General features: G+C 60.2%; 1 protein-coding gene across 3 annotated transcripts in view; it reads right to left on the bottom strand.

Moving 5' to 3' along the window:
- RBM19 (RNA binding motif protein 19) overlaps nucleotides 1–21,683 on the bottom strand; it is a 135,508-nt gene that overhangs the window by 3,066 nt on the left and 110,759 nt on the right. For 2 of the 3 annotated variants that reach the window (XM_032431412.1, XM_032431414.1), the window contains one exon: nucleotides 15,555–15,667. In XM_032431412.1, the coding sequence (XP_032287303.1) occupies nucleotides 15,555–15,667 (113 nt within the window). Of the gene's footprint in view, nucleotides 1–12,755; nucleotides 14,934–15,554; nucleotides 15,668–21,683 lie in introns of those variants that run through there. The other variant, XM_032431413.1, reaches the window with a different exon arrangement.

The following is a 21,683-nucleotide window of genomic DNA, read 5'->3' as shown; positions in this document are numbered from 1 at the left end:
GGGCTTAGCTCCTGCAGCCTTGGACGCTTTGAGGCCCCGTGAGGCAGGACTCGGTGCAGCCCAGCCTGGCGGGCCTCTGGTCAGATCTGCCCCGGAGTCGTCGCGGGAGAGGAAGCCCACGGAAGTGCTGTGTGCGGCCCCTGGACCTGCCTGTGGGGCCGGGCCTACACTTGCCCGACGGTCTCATTCCCCCTGCCCCGGGCTGAGTGTAAGTGAGCGGCCCGGCGGCCTAGTGACTGCCCGGAGCCCAGGCTGGACACGTTCCCAAGAGGATGGGCACGGAGGGAACTGCTCTCTGTCTCTCTCTCTCCTTCTCTCTCTCTCTCGATGCCCCCATCCTTCAGGGTATTTTCTGTGGAGAGCACTGTCTTTGCAGTCAGACAGACTCTGGGCCCTGAAGCCTCACTCCGCTGTTTCCAGACTGTCACGGCGGGCAAGCCACCACACCTCTCTGAGCCTCAGCTTCTGCATCTGGAAAACGGGCACGTGAACCCCACTCTCACGGTTATGGACGGGCTTTAGTCTCGAGAATCTGGCCCCACGGAGGTCCTCCACGGAAGCCTTTCTAACTCACACAGCCCCTATAAATGAAAGATGATCATGCTCCGACGGGCCATGCAAGAGTATCCCAAAGAGCAAAAGCCTTCGGAGGTGGGCCCTCCCTTTAGGGGGATGAACTGAAGGCACATCTCTGCGTTCAAAGGTAAGGAGCTGCTGGAACAAGGTGTCTTCGGACAGTTTGCTGCCCAGTGTGCAAATGTCCAAAGCGAATCTAAATGCTGGGCATCGTTATGTATTTGGTGAAGACACACACTGGGCCTGCGGAGGGGCCGGCGCTAGTATTTATAAATCACTCTCTCCCTCGAGCTTTCTGGTTATTTGTTGTTGGTGGGGGAAGGGCGCGGTGTTGGGTGTACTCAGCCCCCTCACCCGCCTCCCTCCCTGGGCCTGGGTCTCCAGCCAGCGAGCCTTCGCTGCAGGTGAAACCGCTCAAGGGGAAAATGAGAAACTCGCCGTGTTTCACGGGTGGTGGTGGGCTGTGCTGGCCGATGCTCACTGCGCCCCGGGCGCACAGGGAGGCCGATGCCCTGGGACTGGGGGGCCAGCACCCGCGGCCCCCACTGCACCCACGCAGGGCCCCCCTACATCTCGGAGGCATGGCGGCCCATCTATTCCCCACGGCCCCTCGAGAACGTCGCCCGGCTCTGCAGTTCAGACGGGGGCGTGTGGCGCCGACCCCGCATCTGCTGGAGAATGGATGAGACCACGACTAGCTCTGCAAGTAACAGTACCCACCACCACCGTGGCTGTTATTTGCTGAGCACTTACTACGCGCTAGGCGCCTCACGGAGGCCCCTGGTGAGCGCCGTCTCAGAACCCAGTGACCAGACCTGGTCAGTGGCGTCCCCGAGCCCGCGGGAAGGCGCTCCCCTCCATGTCCAGGGCCCCTCACCTGGCTCCGGGTTCCAGCCCCTCTCTCTGCCTGACAGGATGTTACATATACGGTGTGGACGGAGGCAGGCTTGTTTGCGATGGAGGCAGGTGACCTCCTCACCTCCCTGGGTCACAGAGACTGTGGCTTTTAAACTACCCGTTTGTCAAGTTGAAAATAGAGCTACCATATGATCCAGCAATTGCACTACTGGGTATTTACCCCAAAGATACAAAAGTAGGGACCCGAAAGGCTACGTGCACCCCGATGTTTATAGCAGCAATGTCCACAATAGCCAAACTGTGGAAAGAGCCAAGATGTCCATCAACAGATGAATGGATAAAGAAGATGTGGTATATATATGCAATGGAATATTATGCAGCCATCAAAAGGAATAAGATCTTGCCATTTGCAACGACGTGGATGGAACTGGAGGGTATTATGCTGAGCGAAATAAGTCAAACAGAGAAAGACATGTATCATATGACCTCACTGATATGAGGAATTCTTAATCTCAGGAAACAAACTGAGGGTTGCTGGAGTGGGGGGTGGGGTGGGAGGGATGGGGTGACTGGGTGATGGACACTGGGGAGGGTATGTGTTCTGGTAAGCGCTGTGAATTGTGCAGGACTGTTGAATCTCAGATCTGTACCTCTGAAACAAATAATGCAATATATGTTAAGAAAGAAAAAAAGAAGAAGAAGAATGTAGCAGGAGGGGAAGAATGAAGGGGGGGAAATCGGAGGGGGAGAAGAACCATGAGAGACGATGGACTCTGAAAAACAAACTGGGGGTTCTAGAGGGGAGGGGGTTGGGAGGATGGGTTAGCCTGGTGATGGGTATTGAGGAGGGCACGTTCTGCATGGAGCACTGGGTGTTATGCACAAACAATGAATCATGGAACACTATATCTAAAACTAATGATGTAATGTATGGGGATTAACATAACAATAAAAAAAAATTAAAAAAACAAACAAACAAAAAAAAAAAAACTACCCGTTTGTCATCAGAAAAAGAGCTGGTGTGGTGGGGACGGTGCCTGGAGGACACTGGGGATGGGTCCTGGCCACTGAGGGTGAGCAGAGGCAGCAGCTTGTGCCGGGCACACGGCCTTCTGAAGGCTACGCCAAGCTCCCAGCGACCAGCAGCTGCGTGTGCCCACGGCCTCCGCATCCTTCCACGCGCACGACCATGCAGACACGTCCCCGCGTCCCCTCAGAGCCAGGAGCCTCCTCTGCTCCCAAGACATACACCATGTCCGTCTTCTCTCTGCTCCCCGTCCGGCCCGTGGGCTCTGCAGGGCAGGGGCTGGGTCTGCGCTCCTCCCCAGGGACCCCAGGGCCCCGGGAAGGTGCTAGTCACTGTTCCTCGGAAGGAACAAAAGCATGGGGCTCTCGCACGGGCCTCGGGGATCAGAGTCAGGGAGTCCAGGCAGAACACCATGACAGCCTCTTTCTTCTGAGCTGGGCGAGTCTGGGGGGGGATCCCCAGCACAGCCCTGAGCCTCTGTTTCCTGAACTGCCAAAGGGGGGAGGGAAATAGTGTGCACCGGCCCCTGGCCTGAAGTGAGGATTCAGTAATTGATCCTTCGACTTCATCGTATCATGGAATCCCCAGGGCCTAGAACTGAACTCTCAAAGAAAGATGGCCAAGCCATTAGGACTCCGAGCCCAGCCCCGAGAACCTGGCCAAGAGGTGTCTGCAAGCCCGCCAGGGCTTCTAAAGGGGGGGCCCACTCCAGGTCGACCATGGTCCCCGAGGGAACTGCCTTTGCCTCTGGAGACAGAACGGCCGCCCCTGCTGGGAGTCGGGGGTCTGGTGTTGCTCCCGCACCCACTGTGCGGATGGGCTGGGAAGGCGGACGCCGCTCGTCTTGGCCACGAGGGGCCGTGGCACGACAGTGGCGCCCCGGGAAAGGCAAGGATGCGGGGGGCAGACCCCCACCAGCTCCCCCTGGTGCGTGAGGGAAAGGGACGGGCTCTGGCGGCGAGGCGGGCCGAGTGGTACAGCCCGGAGTGCAGACCACACACCAGCCCCGACTCCACCCCAGAGCTGTGTGGTCTTGGGCAAGGCACCTAACCTCTCGGAGTTGCTGCTTCCTCACTGCAGGTCGGGATGGGGGAAATGGCTCCCATCTCATGGGGTGGTGGGTTAATTGAGTCATCGGTGGTTAGGGCAGTGATGACGATGGTCACGTATCAGGACGGTGGATAAAAGCAGGATGGGGGGGGCCGAGGGAGGAAGGTGACCCTCACTCCATGCCCTCGGTGCGCCAGGGGCTTCATGTGTCCCTTTCAGCCCACGGATGCCCCCTGCAGGGGGGGCCACAGCCCAGTGAATCCTCCAAGGTGGGTGTTCTCGTCCCACCTCGAGGAGACTGAAGCACAGACAGTCCAGGGGACTCGGTCCCGAGGCCGCAGGGCTTGTAAGAGCAGAGCTGGATCTCCGCCGGAGTCTGGCCTGTTCCCAGGGGGCTGTCCTTAATCCTGATCGCCTGACCTCAGGCTGTGGGGTGGACGGAGGAGCTCAGCACCCACAGCACCCACGGCGAGTGCTCAGAGCGGGCCTGGGCTCCACCCTGGCCCCCCCGGGCGCGGCTCTCCGTGGATGTGGTCAGGAGTGCCGGGAGAGGGATGCCGCCCGGCCCCCAGAGGGAAGGACAGGCACCTGCCGGGGACCCCCCCCCCCGCACCCTCGATGCCGGCCAGATGCGGGTGCGCACCAGCATCCCCGAAAGGCGGCCTTGCCTCTTCCCACCTCTCCCCCTCCTTCCACTGCAGCCTTCCCCGGAGCCTGCTCCCCACTTCCCCGGGGGGTGCCGGCTTCCGTCCATGAGCCCTGCTCCCCACGCTGTCTGTGTCGGGCTTTGCAATTCCAGTCACATCGTGCCCGCACCTGCCTGCCGCCGCACGCCACCGCCACTCTCCTTTCCTGGACCCAGTTTGGGGTGAAAGCCTTCCTTATTAGTCAATCTGGATCCCACTTACTGTGAATTACCAGGCCTGATTGATATTCATGAGTGGATCCATCTGAAACCTCAGACAACTGTCACATGACTCTCTGCCTTGGGGGACGTGGGGACCGAAGCAGCCCTGACACGCCGCGGTGGCCCCCAGCTGGGGACAGCGGGGGGGGGGGGGCCTGGGAGCCGCCCCTGGCTGACACTGGTCCACCCCCAGCGGTGCCGGGACCGGAAGGTGCCAGTGGGGCCTTCCAGCCTGGATGGGCGATGACAGACGCAGGTGCCAGGGGCTCGGATGGAAAGGGACCGGCAACCAGACTCAGCTCCCAGGCCCTGGCGCTGCAGCTTTGCACGGGCCTGTACCCCCTCTCCGCTTCCCCTCTGCTTGGCCCCCTCCCTCTCGCCCTGCAGCTGGGACGTCACTTCTCAGAGCCGCCTTCCCAGCGCCCCCATCTGCACAAGACCCCCAACACTGTTCTCACGGCTACCACACTGTCCCCGCACACACACCGCAGAGGACCACAGTCCACGATCTCGTTTCTGGCGCTGGGAGCCCGGTGCAGGGCAGCATTCTGTAAGACTCAGTGGGATGAGCAGAAGTGCTCCCCACGGACCAGGCCCTGGGCTGTGGCTCAGCACCCACCTCCTGGGGACCTCGGAAAGCCCCCAGGAGGGACGGTCTTTTCTCCTATTTTCAGAGGAAGCAGATGCAGAGACTCGAGACCCAGGAAGCAGAATCCAGGCTGGGTGATTCTCAAGCCTGCGCTTCTGGGCCCTTGACCTCTCACCCCCAAGGGCTTGGGAAGTACTCTCATCTGGAGGGTCTGGCGGCTTTCGTTCCCGAAGCCAAGGCTCCCAGGCAAGACACGGTAAAAGTAAATACTTGACGGGCAACTTGGAGAAAGTAAAAATGCTGACAGCACTCCTCCTCCGTCATTCTGCAAACCGCTTTGCAGAGTGGCGGCTGCCTGGATGGACGCGGCCAGTGCTCCACGGACATCACCACCTGGCTGAGCAGAGGAGAGAGCCCGGAGCTGGGACGGCTTTTTGCACACGAGAAAGTCCAAGCCTGGGCTCCTCCGAGCAAGACCAAGGGGGACCTGCTTTTCAGCAGCCCCCAGAACTGCGGCCACACCAGCTGGGTGGAGAGGCGGGGCGGTGCTGTCATCCTGATTTGGGGCTACAGAGTCAGGGTGGGAGGCCCGGGGAGGACAGAGGAGCCAGCAGAATGCAGAGAAATGAGGCTAACTCCCAAACAGTTCCCAGAGAAAATGGGGTTTGGACAGACAGAGTCTTGAGGGCCAGAATAGACCAGATCAGGCTCCCAAGGACCCCGGGGCATCTTTTGAAGGAAGGCTGAGAGCTGTTTCCAGGCCAAGCTGAGCAGGCTGAGCCAGGGGACACAGGCCCGCCGAGGGCAGGGAGGGCATCTGTGGGTGGCCCCCAGGCAGTTCCAGGGCCCACCTAGCTGTGACGATCCACCCAGCAGAACAGACCATCCAGTGCAGGGAAGACAAAGTGCACAGAAACTCCCCATAGGAGGGAATTAACTCGATGGTCCGCTCACACCCCGGGGCTTGGCGAGTGCCCTCTAGGTCCCTTGACAGCGTGAATGCTCTTGAAGCGAGAAGGCAATTGGGGAAGTCTCTCTTGCCTGGCTAGGATTTCCCTGGTTTTGGCAATGAAGACTCTCTGTCCTGTTTCTCAAGAGGCCAGACCAGGGACGACCTGGATTCCTGCGAATACTTAGTGGCTGCCTCCCCTGGTGGGTAGGGCACAAGACCCGGGCCCTGCCCTCAAAGGGCTTGCAGTCATGGGCAGTGCGGAGCAGTGACAAGCGGGGGAGGACCCAAGGAAGAGCACCCGAGTCTGAGGTGGCTGGTGGGGACAGGCGAGCAGGAGGTGGCCGGGGGGATGGGCTGGGGTGGGGGGACAAGGGAGAGGGAGGCCATCCCCCTAATCTAGACAGCAGGTGGTGCCCAAGGAGGGGGTGGCTGCAAGGCATGTTTAAGAGGTGTGTGGGGGAGGGACTGCATCCAAGCCCTGATCCCCGCCCCCCCACTGCACCTCTGCCTCTTGGCAGTCCCCTCCCTCCACGACTGCAGGCTGCCACGTGGCTTACTGTGGCCATTGGGGCAGCACTGAACATGTCTTCACGTGGAAGCCAGACCCACGTGTCTCTGGGGTTTTTCACCGGGTCTAAGATACTAGGCTTTAAACTTTTCTTGGGTTAAGAATCCAGGGAGGCATACTTTGGACCTTTGAAGGGTGCTCCTGCGGGGTCAAGAACTCAAGTCAGCTCAGAGGGTGGAAATCAGGTGGAAAATGCCCCAGGAAGAGCCCAGACATCGGTGCCCGAGGCTGCTGGCCGTCCCCACCCTCCCTCTCTTGCCTCCCGAAACTGGAGAGGGTTGAGGGCTCTGGACCCAAGCCACAGCCCCAGGTCCTGTGCGAACCACGAACGGAAGCAGGGCTGTCTGTCGGCACTCAGCAGCTTCCGTCCTTCTCCCACGGGGCCCAGGGGAAGGAGAGGATGGCCCAGCCCACCCTGCAGTGGCACTGCACACACCTGCCTTCGTCTGGCACCTTCCGGACTACGCACCGCTTCACTTCCCCAAGCCTCGGTTTCCCACTTGTGCAACGAGAGTGACAGTCTCTGCCTTGGGGCTCAGCCGACATGCCACTGAGCTTGCGACTTCAAGTGCTTTGTCAACTGCAGGGTGACACGTGGATCTATGAGGCGGCAGCGGTATGATTGCCTGGAATCTTTTTGGGGACCAGGAGAGGGGAGGGCTCCTGACAGTTCCCAAGGATGGGGCGCTGAGGCCCCAGTGGATCATTTTCATGAAAGCTGCAATTAAGGGGAAGTGGGGTTTATTAAGGAAGCTGGAGGGGACTCAGCCCTGGCTTCTGGCGATGCTCTAATTAGATTGCAGGGCCCCTTTTATTGGGCCGCTCAGCCAGAAGGCCCTGGGCTCGGGTCTTGTGCTGGAGCACTGGGTCTCTTGGGTGGCGGGTGATGGCGCAGACCTGGGGGACACATCTTTATGTTGCTCTACCAGCAGCGATGGCTTGTATGGTGTTCACCAAGTGGCGGGCACCGGTCTCGCCCTCATTTAATCCTTAGAACTCTGGTGAGTTGGGACTGCTGATGCTCTCAGTTCATAGATGAGGCCACTGAGGCACAGAGAGGTCAAGGAGCTGGCTCAAGGTCATGCTGCGGGTAAGGGGCAGAGTCGGGATTTGAGCCCAGAGAGCCTGGCTCGGGCTATGCTCCGAATGGGGAGCTCTGTATGGTGTGACCTTGTAGAAACCACTGGCCCTGTCTGGGGCGAGCTTTCTGAGCTGTAAAATCACAGAGGCTTGCTTTAGATCGGGACTCAGCAAACTTGATGTGAAGGGTCAGATGGGAAGTATTACAGGCTTGGCAGGCGGTACGGTCTCTCTTGCAATTATTCAAGTCTGCTGCCGCAGCAGGAAACCAGCACGCACCGTATGTAAGCCAGTGGGCGTGGCCGTGTGCCAATAAAACTTTACACAGACAGGCAGTGGCTGGATCTGGCCCCCGGGCCGCAGTTTGCCAACCCCTGGTTTAGAACATTCATGGCTCTTCTTCACCCCTTCCATTTTACTTTATTCACGGTCTAATAATTTCCTTTATACTCATACACTGTTTTTTTTTTTTTTACCTCCTCCGTAGGAGTTTGGTGACATCGTAGGTTTGATGAGCTAGCCGTGCATTTGTATTTGCAACATGCATGTGAAAATAAACTCATACATTACAGGTTTGCCCCTGGGCTGTCTAAAATCTTCTCGTGACCCCTGAAGCCTGCACACCATGCTTTGTGAGTCACGTTTACACGTTACCTTGGGTCTTCAAACCCTGGGGTGTTGAGGCGGAGGATGAATATGTGGGGGGGTCAGGCCTCACACCCTGATTTTGAACAGAGCAGTTCTGTTGTTTTCTATGTTGGGGTTCTGCATAAAGCTTTTGTTTGGAAAAGGGGGTCCTGTGGCCAAGAGAGTTTGGAACTGTCTAGGGGTGGCTTAAAAATGAACTCGAAAGTTCTGAGCTTTGAGCTATGATTTACTGGCTCTGCCTACGTGGCGCTCTGAGTCCCCCACATTGCTTCTTAGATTTCTTTTTTTTTTTTTTTTGAAGATTCTATTTATTTATTTGACAGAGACAGAGAGGGAGCTCAAGCACAAGCAGGGGGAATGGGCAGAGGGAGAGGGAGAAGCAGACTCCCCGCTGAGCAGGGAGCCCAATGCGGGGCTCGATCCCAGGACCCCAGGATCATGACCTGAGCCGAAGTCAGATGCTTCATTGACTGAGCCACCCAGGCGCCCTGCTTCTTAGATTTCTTACAGAAAAGCAGATGATTTCCCATTATGCCTTTGGCCCAGCCCTCTCTGGTGAACTTGAAGCTCTTCATCTCCACCTGATGGCTTATGGTCATCTCCAACACAATGCACATTTACACCCCAACTCCTGGCGTCCCCCAGGCCAGCTCCAGCACAGGCTCACTTCTTTCTTCCCATTGCACAAGCCCCAAACCATGGGGTCAACCCTGGCTTTGCAAACCTCAGAGCTGGAACTCCGTCCGTCCCATGGGCTCCACCTTCCACACGTCTAGGACCTGGCTGCCTGTCACCTCCTCCAAGGGGCTGAGTCACCCCCGGCCCCCAGATTACTGCAGTGGCCTCTGCACTCACGTCGCTGCTCTCCCCGGGCTCTGCTCACATGCCACCCCTCAGGGGGCCCTCCCTCGGCCCCTCTGGACACCCCGTACACTCGACAGCCTCAGTGGTCCTATAGCAGGAGCTACCCGCGGGCTGGCTGTCTCCCCACCTTCTGCCATCAGCTGGTCGGGACCAGGAGTGTCGTCTGCTGAGGTCACTCCTGCTCCCCGGTTCCCACGGCCCAGCCTCGTGCACAGCAGCCTCCACGAACATGTTGGCCGCACACACCAAGGTGTTTTAGGTTCAAACCGCGTCGGCGCCGCGGCTCTATGAGGTCCCAAGGATGAAGCCAAGAGCTCAGCCCTCAGGAGCCGATGGTCCTCGAGGGAGTGTTGGGGCCCCCCATCACCCCCACCCTCTGCTCTGGAGCCTAGGTGGGCAGGTCAACGCCTGGCGTGAGCCACAGCATGTGCCCGGGGTTGATGCCATTTGATGATATCGAACACCCCCCCGCCCCCGGCAAAGCCCATCAGCGGTTCATGGCAAGTAGGTGCCGAACAGGAAAAGTCTAATCAGGGGAAAAAAAGACAGGGTGCCTTGCGTTCAAGCTGCCCCGAGTTAGGGATCCAGACCCAGCACATGCGAAGCCTTCCCTCCCGAGCCCCAAACTTGCCTGTGACCCGGGGTCAGTGGCACAGCCCCCTGCACAGGGGTGAGGAGAGGACAGTGCGGCCAAGCACCCTGCTCAGGGCCAGGCTCTCGCTCACCCTGGAGAAGCAGGGCACCGCCAGGTTGGGAGCTCGGGCTTCCGGCGACGTGAAGCTGGGCACGAGTCCCCGTGCCAGCCCCCTGCGTGGTGTCATCTGGGGGGGATGCTGCCTGCCTCCGTTTCCACACACCCCATAAACCCACCTCCCACAGCTGCTGGGAGGTCAAAGTGGGGCGCGTTCCGTCCATCAAATATTGCCAGGCAGGGGATGGCTCCTGCCCTCCCAGGATTACGCTCCGGTGGGGTGGGGGGCGGGGGGCACAGATCGGAAACCGCGACACAGATGACCATTTACACCTGGGACAGGTGCCGAGCAGGAGTTTGGGTGTGGCCAGAGCTTCCGGGGGGAGAGGGGGTCTGGTCATTGCTGGGAAGGTGCCCAATTCGACGGCTGGGGTAAATATGGGAGTGTCTTATGAAGCAAGTATTCCGTTAATCTTTTATTAACGATATTTCCGGAAAAAAAAAAAAAGCGCTACATAGTCTTAGGGAAGCTCTGCAAAAGAGAAGCGGGGAGGGGGGACCTTCCGCAGGAGGGGAGAATGTGCTCTATTTCTGCAAGGTGCATGCACCAAAGGGTTAAAGTCATTTTCATTAAAATTTAAATTTCAGCAGGCGTTCACTCTCCCTTCCCCATCCTTTGAACGTTTGACTGGCAACCATTTCATATTTCAATCTCGGCAGAACAAATTGAATTAGATGTTGAAACCAAACTCGGCTCTGTTCACCAAAGCCTGCATGCTCGGCTTGCACTAATCCTTTCCTAGATGCTGCAGAGCACAGACAGGGGCTGCGAGCCGGCCTGGCCATAAAAGACGAAAAAAGCAAGCCGAGGAGGCAGCAAAAGAGAAGGAGGGAAAACAGGCGGGCGAGGGCCACTGGACATTGTCTTGGCCGGCCATGTGGGTCTTCAAGCCCAGGACATGGACCCACATGTGCATCTAGTTTCTGGCCTCAAATCCCCCGGCGCCCTGCTGGTGTTTGATGAATGAATACACGGGCTGAGGATGAGGGGCTGGCCTTGCGGACGCCCCCTCCTGCTCCATGTGCTGATGGTGGCTGCTGCCTGTGGCCAGGGCCCCCGGCCGCCTGGGCCCCGGCAAGAGCCCTTCCTCACACAACGAAGTCTGGGGCCTGGTCTAGAAGCGCTGACCCAGGGGCTGGAGCTCGGCTCTCAGAACGGACGATTCTCCCTTGACAGTGGCACTCCTGCCTGTGGGTGACCCCCCCGGACTGCAGTGTTGGGAAGAGACCCAGCCATACCAGGGCCTGGGGAAGGTCTCACTTGTTTCCCAAACGCTCCCTGGCAACCGTCGGCTCATCTTCGGTCTGGCTTTGTGCACGGAATGACCAGGTGAACGATGTCCCCGCTCAGCCTGCTTTGGGGCTTGTGGGCAGAGGGCACCCTCTCCAGGCCACCTTCCTGCAGGCGGGGACTCCCCCATCCTGCCCCATTTCTCTGAGGTGGACCCAGCAGGCCTGCTGTGCGCACGCCGGGCTCTGACTTCCTGGGGCATCCGCGGGTGTAATGCCCCACGCTTTCCTCTTCATTAAATGATAGCAACGATCGTGATAGCCACGATTTAGTATCCCCTAGGCTTGCCGTAGTCTGCTAAATGCTTCCCACCCATGATCTTTCATTTAATTTTCAAAAAAATCCTACCAGGCCAAAATTCTTCTCGTACCCATTTTAAAAATATGGAAATTGAGGCAGGAGACGCTGAGACCCTGGGTGCAGGGTGCACAAGCAGTGGGTGGTGTGGCCGAGATTCCCACCCCCCCAGGCCTTCCTGGAACCAGGGCCCGTGGGTTCTGCCCACCCCTCCGGCTGCAGTACACCCCACTCTGAGCTCTGTGAGACCCCCCGACTAATCCCCCATCCCCCACCTGCAGGCAGGAGCCAGGACCCTCCTCACCCTGGGCTGTCTGTACGGGACCTTCCCCCAGCCAGGCCCAGGGGCCCCGGTGGCCTCTCCTCCTTCCCTGAGGCCGGCCCCATGTCCTTCCTACCCTTCAGGGTTCCTCGGGACTCACGCCCATGGCTGCCCCCGTAGACCGCCAAGCTTCTGCAGTTCCCCGGGGTCTCCGTCTGCTCAGCCTTCTAGAGCCCCGTGCGCACAGACCAACCAAGCTCCTGGCCTCCCACCCTGCTTCCGTCCGGGCCTCCTCCCTGCCTCCCTGCAGCCAGGCCCCCGCAGCTCCCCCTCTCCTCACTGTGCCTGTCGGGCAGTTCCAGAGAGGGGATTTCAGGCAGAGCCAGAGGCCAGGGGGTGACGACACCCCCCAACTGGAGGCTCTCAGGGAGGCAGCGGTGTTTCCAGAGTCCAGGGCTGGACCCTCGGTGGGGACCCGGCACGGGACCCAGGGAGGGGGAGGAATGCCCTGGCTTCTCTCCTCCACCAGCCCCCAGATGCCCGATAGCGCCCACCTCTGGCCAAACCCAACTGGCAGCCTGTTGCCAGGGGAACCTGGCGGGGGGGCAGGGTTCCAGCTCCGGCCTCTGCAAACGGCCAGCCCCACAGCCTTGTCCGCTCAGGTGCCCCCTCTGGCCCTGCCGTCCCCCCCGGCCCTGTCCAGCCGCCAGCACCTCTTCCTAGCTCCCCCTGACCATCCGGGGCCCACAGACCCCTGTGAGAAATGGCTGAGTCTACACGTGCATGAGGATGCTCACCTAACCCCAGGGTTTATTCCTCACAGTTCTTTTCTAGATCGACTTAAGTTCTAGTGTCACTTCTTTTTTTAAAGACTTTATTTTTGCTAGAGAGAGAGAGAGAGAGAGAGCATGTGCGCACAAGTGAGCACAGTGGCGGGGGGAGGGTCAGAGGGAGAGGCAGATTCCCCGCTGAGCAGGGAGCCCGATGCAGGGGCTCGATTCCAGGACTCTGAGATCATGACCTGAGCCGAACGAAGGCAGACGCTTAAGGCCTGAGCCCCCCAGGTGCCCCCTATTGTCACTTCTAACTCCTCCCCGCAAGCTCCCCTCTGCAGCTTCCAAGCGGCTCCCCTTCCTCCCGGGAGGAGAGGCGGAAGCCCTCCTCTGCGCTGGTGTACTTTACCTAGCTTCACCTGACCATTACCTAGCCGTGCTTTACCTCCTTCCAGAATCATCACAACAGTGGTGGTTCCTATATAGAATTACGATTGTGTGAGTACCTCCTGGCCATTCAAGGTGGCAGTCATTTTCAAAGGGGAAGGGACAGGGCTTGGGCCGCTTCCTGCACTAAGTGCTGTGACTGAAGGAAATAGGGGTAGGGACGTCTGAGACGGGTGTGGGCGCAGGTCTGGGCACGGGAGAGGAGCAGAATGTAGCTACTTCTGATAAAGTGGTAAGGGACTGTCTCTGAGTGAGGAACAAGAATTTAAACTAAGATCTCAAAGGGGAGATTAAAAAAAAAAAGGAGTCAGGAAAGATGTGGGGGAAGGGGGTCCCAGGCAGAGGGAAGAGCAAGTGCAAAGGCCCTGGGGTGGGAGTGCAATGGAAAGGCCAGCACAAAGTCAGGGAGGGACGAGTGGCAGGGCCTTCTTACTGGGTGAGGAGCGTGACTTAATTCCAAGTGTGTGGGGGACCCTGAAGGGTTTTAAGCTATGACTTCCATAATCCGGTGCCCGGATCCAGCTGGATCCCTCAGGCTGCTTGTGGAGAATGCAGTGCTCCTTGGTTAGGGGAAGGGAGATGAGGGTGGCGTACCCCATGGGCATCCTTGGTGGAATGAAGGGGGGGTGATGGGGCACCCTAAGATCTCCAGACAGTGAGCCCCCAGGGTGGGGGGCAGAGAGGCCAGGTGGGGCAGGAAGGAGGGAAGGGGACCCGGTCTCCCAGGCTGGAGAGCCTGCGCTTGGTACCCAATACCAGGCTGCAGGAGTTGGCGGATCCTGCCCTGGGAACGTTCTAGTACTGTCGTACGAGTCAGTTAAGTGGGTGCCAATGAGGCCCCCTTGTGTGCCAGGCTCACGAGTCTGATGACCTCCAGTGGGGTGACTACACCCCCACCATCGGCCTGGCTCTGGCGGGTGTGGCAATGTGGATATGGACTGCGTGTTCAACCAGAAAGACCCACGGGCCCCTGAACAGGACGAGCGGTGGGGAAGGACGGGGTGGGGAGTCGCAGTCACCCCCAAGACCCACGGCAACTGGGGGACCTGGTCACCTGAGGGGCTGGCTGGGGTGAGGTCTGACCCTGACCCCGCCGTATAGCACTCCCCTACACACGGTGCTCACACCTGATGTCTGTGGGCCCAGCCTGTAGAAGCCGGGGAGCGAGCCACTCTGGGTTTGCCTTCTGCCTCTGTTCCTTCCCAGGGAGGAGGCAGGACTGACTAGGAAGCGCCTGCCCTGTGGGAAGTGGGGAGTGTGCTGAGCCTCACATAGCTACCAGCGCTGTGGAACTTTGCTTGGGTTCCAGGCCACTCTGCAAACTGGATGAAGACTGGAACCTCCTTCCTCCAAAATGCACAGACCAAGTTCTATGCAAAGTCAGAAGGTTCCCGGACTCTCACCTGGAGCCCCAGCCAGAGGTGCCAAATTAAGAAGTAAACAGAAGTGCTGATGGGCATTTCCTCTGGGCTGTACTTGGATTGACTGAGGTAGACACACATCAGGAAGGCACAATACCACCCCCACTGGACAGGAAGAGGAGCTGAGGGTCAGAGCGGACCTCACTGGCCTGAGGCTGCACAGCTGGGAACGGTGAGGCTGGGATTCAGACCCAGGTCAGAGGATCGAGCGGCTCCTTCCTCCCCACCAGCCTGCTTCCTGGCCCTCCCCCTGGGGGAGGCTGTATTTGCAGGCTGGAGTAGGTGTGTGCACTCGGGAGCCCCAAACGTGGGATAAGGCTTTCGACGGGGCTGGGATGCATTTCACAGAGTCCTCCACCCGTGAGTAGGGGGTACCCGCCATCAGAGACGCATCTTAGGCTCAACCGGCTGGCATCTGGGCTTCGTGAGCAGCTCGGCGGCTTCCCCAGCCCTGGGGTCAGCCCCTGGTGGTCAAACCAGGGCTCAAAGCCCCCTGGGGCAGGACAGAGGCCAGGTCCCCAGCTGTGAGCACTCCCGCAGATGGCCGTACGTGGGAACTCCAGCTAGCAGCCCTGTAGGGGAGGGCAAGAACAGAAGCTTCTGAGCTGGTCTTCCACCGCAGCTGAGGTATTTCATGGATTAACGCCGTGTGTTTTTCTCACTAAAACCGTACACGGTGGGAACAGTTTGCGAGGCAGACACTGGGCCCAGGGAGATTAGGTAACTGGGCCGGGGCCCTCAGCCTGTGTGGGGCGGAGAGGGGGCTTCCTGCCCCAACAGCCCAGCTGTGCAGGAGTGAGCCCCCGAATCCCTCTGTGCCCTAACCGCCCGACCAGCAAGGTGGGGCCCTGTCTCCCGTCTGGGAGCAGCGGACGGCCAGGCTGGGGGGGACGCGGTTTGTTCTTGCGGCTTCCAGGTCCTGGTGCGGCCACGAGAGACTTCCTAACGTGGCTGAGTCTTGCCCGTCCCCTGGCCCTTGGGTGCCGGGCACAGAGCGGACGCGTGGGGACTGCTGGAACATGTCACCCGGGACACTGTCCCCTCTGAACTTGGGCTGGGGCAGGGTGGGGGCGCCTGCACTCCCACCTGCCCCCCAAAAACGGTGCTCCCCGCCCCCCCTTCCCAGCCCACATGGCGGGAGCGCAGAAGCCGGAGCGGCTGTCCCCAGTCCCCAGGGCCCTGGAGCCACGTACCCTCTCGGTGCCAGCTCGCAGTTGAAGGGTTTGCTCCTCACTGTCGTTTTCACTGTCTTCCAGATGCTCCAGGATCTCGTCCAACACCACAGACCGCTTTTTCTTCGGGGGCTCTGTGGGAGCCCAGATGGCAAGAGAGGAGGAAAGAACAGCCGAGAGGGGTGGGAGGCGGGAAGAGAGAAATGGCAGGAAGGGAGAGGGACCGGGATGAGCAAAATGGAGGGCGGGGAGGCGAGAGAGGAAACAAGGCACCGGGAGGGAGGAGAGCGAGCCAGAGGAGGGGGCACGAGGGACCAGAAGCCAACGCGGAAGAGAAAACACGAGAGAGGAGAGAGAAACACGGACAGTCAGTCTCCGGCTTCACCAGGGGCTGCCTCTCTGGCTCGGCCTGCCACCCCCTCCCCGGCTTCCACCCGCAGAGGAAACGGCTCCATTTAGGAAGGGAGTAAGGAAGGCCTCTCCCGGCAGCTCAGAGGTTGATGATCTCTGCCTGCCTTGCAGGGAGCGTAACACCTTCAGAGAGGATGGGTCAAGGGAGGGCAATCGCTGGGGAAACAAGTAGAAGCTTCTGCGGCTTTCCTAGAGGTTGCAGACTCTTAATGGTATAGTAGGCAGCCGATACAGCAGGTGCTCAATAAATGTTGGGTGAAATCATGCTCCGAGATTCCAGGGGAGGCACGGAGGGAAGAACAATACGAGGTGGCTCTGGAGAGGAGGGGCTATTTGACTTGGACTTTGAAGGATGCAGAGGAGTTCTCTGTGAGGAGAGGGGAAGGGGGTGCAGACACACAGCATGACCAGAACGCACATTGGGCTCAGCACACATAGTCCCTCTGGGCCCTAAACACTACTGAGGACCTACTATGTGCTACAGCCCTACTCCTCTCACCAATCCTGCAGGTACGTATGATGATTGCCTCTTACAGGGGAGGGAGCTGAGCCGCAAACAGCGTTAAGTCTAAGGTTACTTAGCTAGAAGTGCTGGAGGCAGGATTTAAACCCAAGCAACGCCAAAGCCACAGTCTCCCGTCTCATGGGAGTCTCCGGTGCTGGCTAGGGAGTGCCAGGGAGACAGAGGGGGGCAGGAGAAGGTGAGCTGGTCCCCTTGGCCTTCCCGGGAGGGATGTGGCAGGGGGAGGCTGGGCTCAGGCCTGGCCGTCCCAATCCTGTCCTCAAACAACACCTCCTCCGTGAAGTCTTCCAGGGGGACAAACAGCCCTGTGATCCTTTGTCTCGACTCCCCACTAGGCTGGGGGCTCCCGAGGGCATGTGTCTCACGTGGGTCTCTCCAGAGCCCAGCCCGGCCCCTGGCCCAGACATGCAGAATCCTGGGCCTCTTGGAGAAGGTCCTGGGCTAGTGACTTGGCCTCTCTGAACCTGTTTCTTCACCATGTTCCTCCCAAGGCGACTGGGGCACTGACTCTGTCTCATCTTCTGCACGGCTACCTGCCTGATCCAAGCACTTTCACCCGAATCCCTGTTCCTGCCACCCCCACACGGCTGGGTCCAGTCTCCACACAGCAGCCCGAGCAAACCTTCTAGAACAGGTGCTATCGCTTGGGGTCTCAAGCTCCTATGGCTTTGCAAGGCAGGGCGAGGGAATCCTGAGTCCTCTAGTGGCATGACTTGAGCTGGCCCCTCCAACCGTGAGACCTCTGCACCTACAGGGCCGATCCCCTGTGTTTGAGCCCCAGCTCCCGCGCCCCCTCCTCAGACGTCCCCCCCCCCCACCTGCTATCATGGCACTTCTTCATTTGGGAACGGAGCTGTCCCGTTCACTGCCATGTCCCCTGCCTCCGCACACGGCCTGGCACCTAGTAGGTGCTCACTAATGTGTGCCCGATGAGGGGAGAAGTGAATGGAGCGGGAAGGCGGGGACGCAGAGAGGCTGGGGAAGCTGTAGGAGGCTGCCCGCCCCCCCCCCCCAGGAGCCTGCAGGCCTGTAACCATCATTGTTAGTCATGGAAAGGAAGAGGGGGCAGGACGGGCTGGGGGGTAGGGGCGGTAGCCCCTGGCTCAGACACACGCCTCCTCTCCTCGCTGCCTCCTCAACGCTCTTGGTTTCCTTACAATTGCCAGGCTTTGGAGGTGCACAATGGCCTCTGGAAATTGAATTTGTGGGCAGGTAATGGGAGCCGGGAAATAGAAGAGCAGCAAAATAGGGCCTGTGAGCCCGTCACGGACGCCCCCTCCTAGTTACTAACAACGGGGGTGCGAGCTCCTGGGCCGGGCGGTGGAGCCGTGGCCTTGACCTTCAGAGCGTCTCTCGTCTTCCCCGCAGCCTGACCGCTCTGAGGCACAGGGGGGCCGGTTTCTGCCTACGCCTCCTGGGGCTCAAGCTCTCAGCCAGTTCTGCCCCCCCACCTCCGCCTCGGCCCTCCACCCCAAGTCCGGCGTATCTCTGGCCTGCAGGACGGCGGAAGCCTACTCTGCCCTCCGTCCCAGAGTCCACTCTCGAGGGGCACCCGGGGGATCAGCACCTGTGGCTCCTTTGTCTCAGCCTCCGTGGTGCTGTCTCACGTGGGGAGAAGCTGAAGCCGTCAGGACAGCTGCCAGGCCACGCAGGGGGGCCCGTCACCTCTGAGCTTCCGGTTACACTCACCCCTGCACGCATGCATGCACACGGACATGCACGCACACAGACACGCGTGCACGCAGCGACTGCCACCCAGGGTCCTTTGCTGGTTGCTGGCCCCCACCTCTCCCACCTCCGGGCCTCGCACCTGCTGTTCCCTCTGCCTGGAGTGCTCCTTCCCCGGGAGCCACGCGGGGGCCTCACCTTTTCAGGGAGGTCTCCCTGATCTCCTTGTTTAAAACCACAAGGCCCCCCAGCGCCCCTGCCCTCCTTCCCTGTCCGTGCTCCTCTGCAGCACCCACCCCTGTGTTTTACTGCGCGGCTTACTGTCTGCCTCCCCCACTGGGATGCCGGCTCCCGGAGGAAGGGGCGTCTGTCTGCACGGTCAAGGCCCGCACCCCCGAGGCCTAGAACAGCGCGCGGCACAGAGCAGATGCTCAGAGAGTACTTGTCGGCCGAACGGACGGATGGCAGGGACAGACGAGACTGAAGAGCTCAAGTTGCTGAAGGACACACAGAAGCAGGCGCTGGACCAAAAGCAGACTTTAACCACCTCCGTTCACGTTTTCGTCCGCTCACAGCAGAGACTGGGTGGTGCTTGCTCTGGGCCGGGCCTGGCAGTGAGCGGGACAGGCTAGTGAGGGGAGATGGAGGAGGAGCCAGAACCACAACCCAGGGCAGCATTAGCTCCATGTGGGCTGTCAGGGCGGCTTCCTGGGAGGAGGTGACAATGTAAACGTGGCCACGACCCAGCTGACGCCCAGCTCCGGCCCTCTCACGCTGCTGTGCTCGTCTCACTACCGGCAGGCGGCTGCGCTCATGGCTTCACGGCATCTCCCACCCTCTGAACCAGCGGGCACCTCTCCACTCGGCCCCGCGGCCCCGCAGCCGCCAGCCATGCTCAGTCTGCCTGGGAGCAGGCCTCGCTGTCCTAAAGACTTGTGAACCAGTTCGTCCATGCCTGTGCCTGGGATGCCGGCCCTGTCCTCGGCCGCCCGCCCGCCTTCCTCTGAGTCACTGGGTACCAGACACTCCTCCTCTGCGGCCACTTGACAATCACTTAAGAGCCAAACATCCGGCGACATAGCCGTGGCAGAACGAGAGAACCCGTGCCACCCAGAGCTGGGCTCCAATCCTATGCTTCCCCTCCCCGGTGGCGGCGGGACCTTCGCCCCTCCGAGCCTCAGCTCCCCCTCCCGGGACAGGCAGCGGGGCCAATCCTACAGGAGGCCCTGGGGCAACGGACAGGTGGTGGGCTATTGCAATACAACAAACAGGGGCAGGGTTGGGAGGCACCCGAGGGGTCATCTGGCTGGGGAAACTGAGGCCCAGAGGGAGGGGGATGCAGCCGGCAGAGGGACACACAGGCAGCACCTCGGCTGAGTCTCAGGAACCCCCTGCAGGAAGGGGTGTCATCACCCCCACTTCACAGCTGGAGATGGAGGTGCAGGGTGAAGCGCAGCCCCCCAAGACCCCCAGCTACCACAAGGCCGCCCCGGGGTTCGGCCTCAGTTGTCCTGTTTGCAGGCCGCACATGCTGTCTGGGTTGTGCCATGCACCGTCTCTCAGGGGCCCCGACTCGGGGCGGAGGGCACGGCCAAGGCTGCACGGGAGCCTGACACTGAGACAGGTGCGCGGTCACCACGTCTGGCCTTAGGATCACACACACTTGGCTTTGGCACTTCCCCAGCTGCGCGCCCTCGGGCGGGGGCGTGGGGAGGCAGTGGGTGCCAACAGGGCGGGGACTGTCATAGGACGGCCAGTACATAGTAGGTGGTCAACGAATAGCTATTGGGTAAATGAATGAAAACGTTTGGTTTGTAAAGGCTGAAGAAGGTACGGTACCCATTCCCCACCCCAGGTTGGAAAACAGGGGGATCCACTGACCCCTGCGGGGCGAGCGGCGTAGGAAGCAGGTCAGCGACTGGCTAACTCCATGGTCTTGCAGGTCAGACAATCTGAGGTCCCAGCTCTGCCGCCTAATGGCTCAGTGACCTTGGACAAGTCACTTCAGCTCCCTGGGTGTCGGTTTCCTCGTCTGTACCTGGGAGATGAGAACAGGACCCGTCCCCCGGGGCAGCCGTGAGCATCAGCGAGTCTGTGCACGGAGCCCTGCAAGCTAAGGGCTCGGCACTCGGGAGCCGTGACTGCTCTCGTGGGCCTGGGGCATCTGGCTCGGGTCCGGCCCCCAACCCCCGCCCCCAGGGGACGCGTCGGGCCCGAGTGCCCACCACACGACACCCAGCACCGCCCGCCGGCCCTGCCTGTGCGCGGAACACCCTGCTTGCGGGAAGCAGCTGCTGAAATCCCACTTCTCCGACATCAAAAGCCTCAGTGGGTTTTCACCAAACAAACATAATGCAGAACCGGAGAAAGGTGTAAAATAAATAAACGAAACAAGCTGTGCATTTTCTTTCAGCATTACAGCTGCACCCGAAGATAAACAACAAGTGAGTGTCACCAAACATCAATACCCGAGAAATTAACTTGACAAAAAACCCAGCCGTCCCCCAACAACCCCCCAGTCCTGCCCCCCTCCCCGCCCCCCCTCCTCCAACCACCATTTTGCATTTCTGGAGTTCCCATCTAATGATTTTATTTTTCAATTAATTCCTTGACAGAATGCCAGCCCGCGTCTCTCTCCCGGCCCCGCCTGGCGCTGTCGCCCCGTGTGGAAGGCACAGGCAGGCGGACAGAAAGGCGCGAGCGGTGGGTGGGGGGCCGCCAGGAGGGTGAGCAGAGCGGGGGACGAGGGAATCCTGAAAGGGCCCCGAGAGGAGCAGAGTGGGCAGCCAGGGGACGCTGGTGCCAGGCTGCCAGGATCGGGGCCCGCCGCTCGGGGCTGGGCCGCCTGGGGCAAGGAGCCTCGTGTCTCTGTGCTGCGCCCCTGCACTTACTGAACGGTAGCCCGCTCGGATGGCACCTGGGGCTCCGGGAGGGTAAACGTACTCCAGTCTTTCTAGCAGCGCCAGGTGCGCAGTGAGCACTCAGTGAAGGCTGGCCCATCTTAGGCTCAGTGACGGACGCTGCTGCTGGATTCTGACCTGCGGGCAGGTCACCCCCCTTCTTCACACTGGGGGCAGAAATAGTAGCCCTGGGCCGGTGCTGGAGCCCCTGTGGGTGCCCCATCCTGGTGGCCGCCTGCATCACTAGCGCGTGGCTCTGGACACGTCAGTGGCTGTCTCTGGCCACAGGGGTATGCGTGGCCCTGGCCCGGGGCTGGCTGGAAGTATTGGGGACGTGAGCCCCCATGAAACCCTCCCCCAGGGAGGTGTGTTAATGGGGAGTTGGTGGACACACGTCCCAGCCCCCTCGACTCCCGGGGGACAGCTCTGAAGTGTGTGCCACACAGAGCTTGGAGGGCCCCGGTGGGCTGAGCACCAGCTGCCTACGGTGGGGCCTGCTCCCTGCGACCCCCGGCGGACTGGTCCCCTCGTTTCCTCCCCACTTCTCATGCGCTTCCTGGGCTCACCTCCTAGGTGATCTGCTTGGTAGCCAACTCCACGTCTTAGGATGTGCCCCTGGGGAGCCCACACCAGGACACCATGGCTACA

This window comes from Phoca vitulina, unplaced genomic scaffold, assembly GCF_004348235.1.
Source record: "Phoca vitulina isolate PV1807 unplaced genomic scaffold, GSC_HSeal_1.0 scaffold46, whole genome shotgun sequence".
In the NCBI taxonomy this organism is placed as follows: domain Eukaryota; kingdom Metazoa; phylum Chordata; class Mammalia; order Carnivora; family Phocidae; genus Phoca; species Phoca vitulina.
This window is presented reverse-complemented; position numbering and strand designations above follow the sequence as displayed.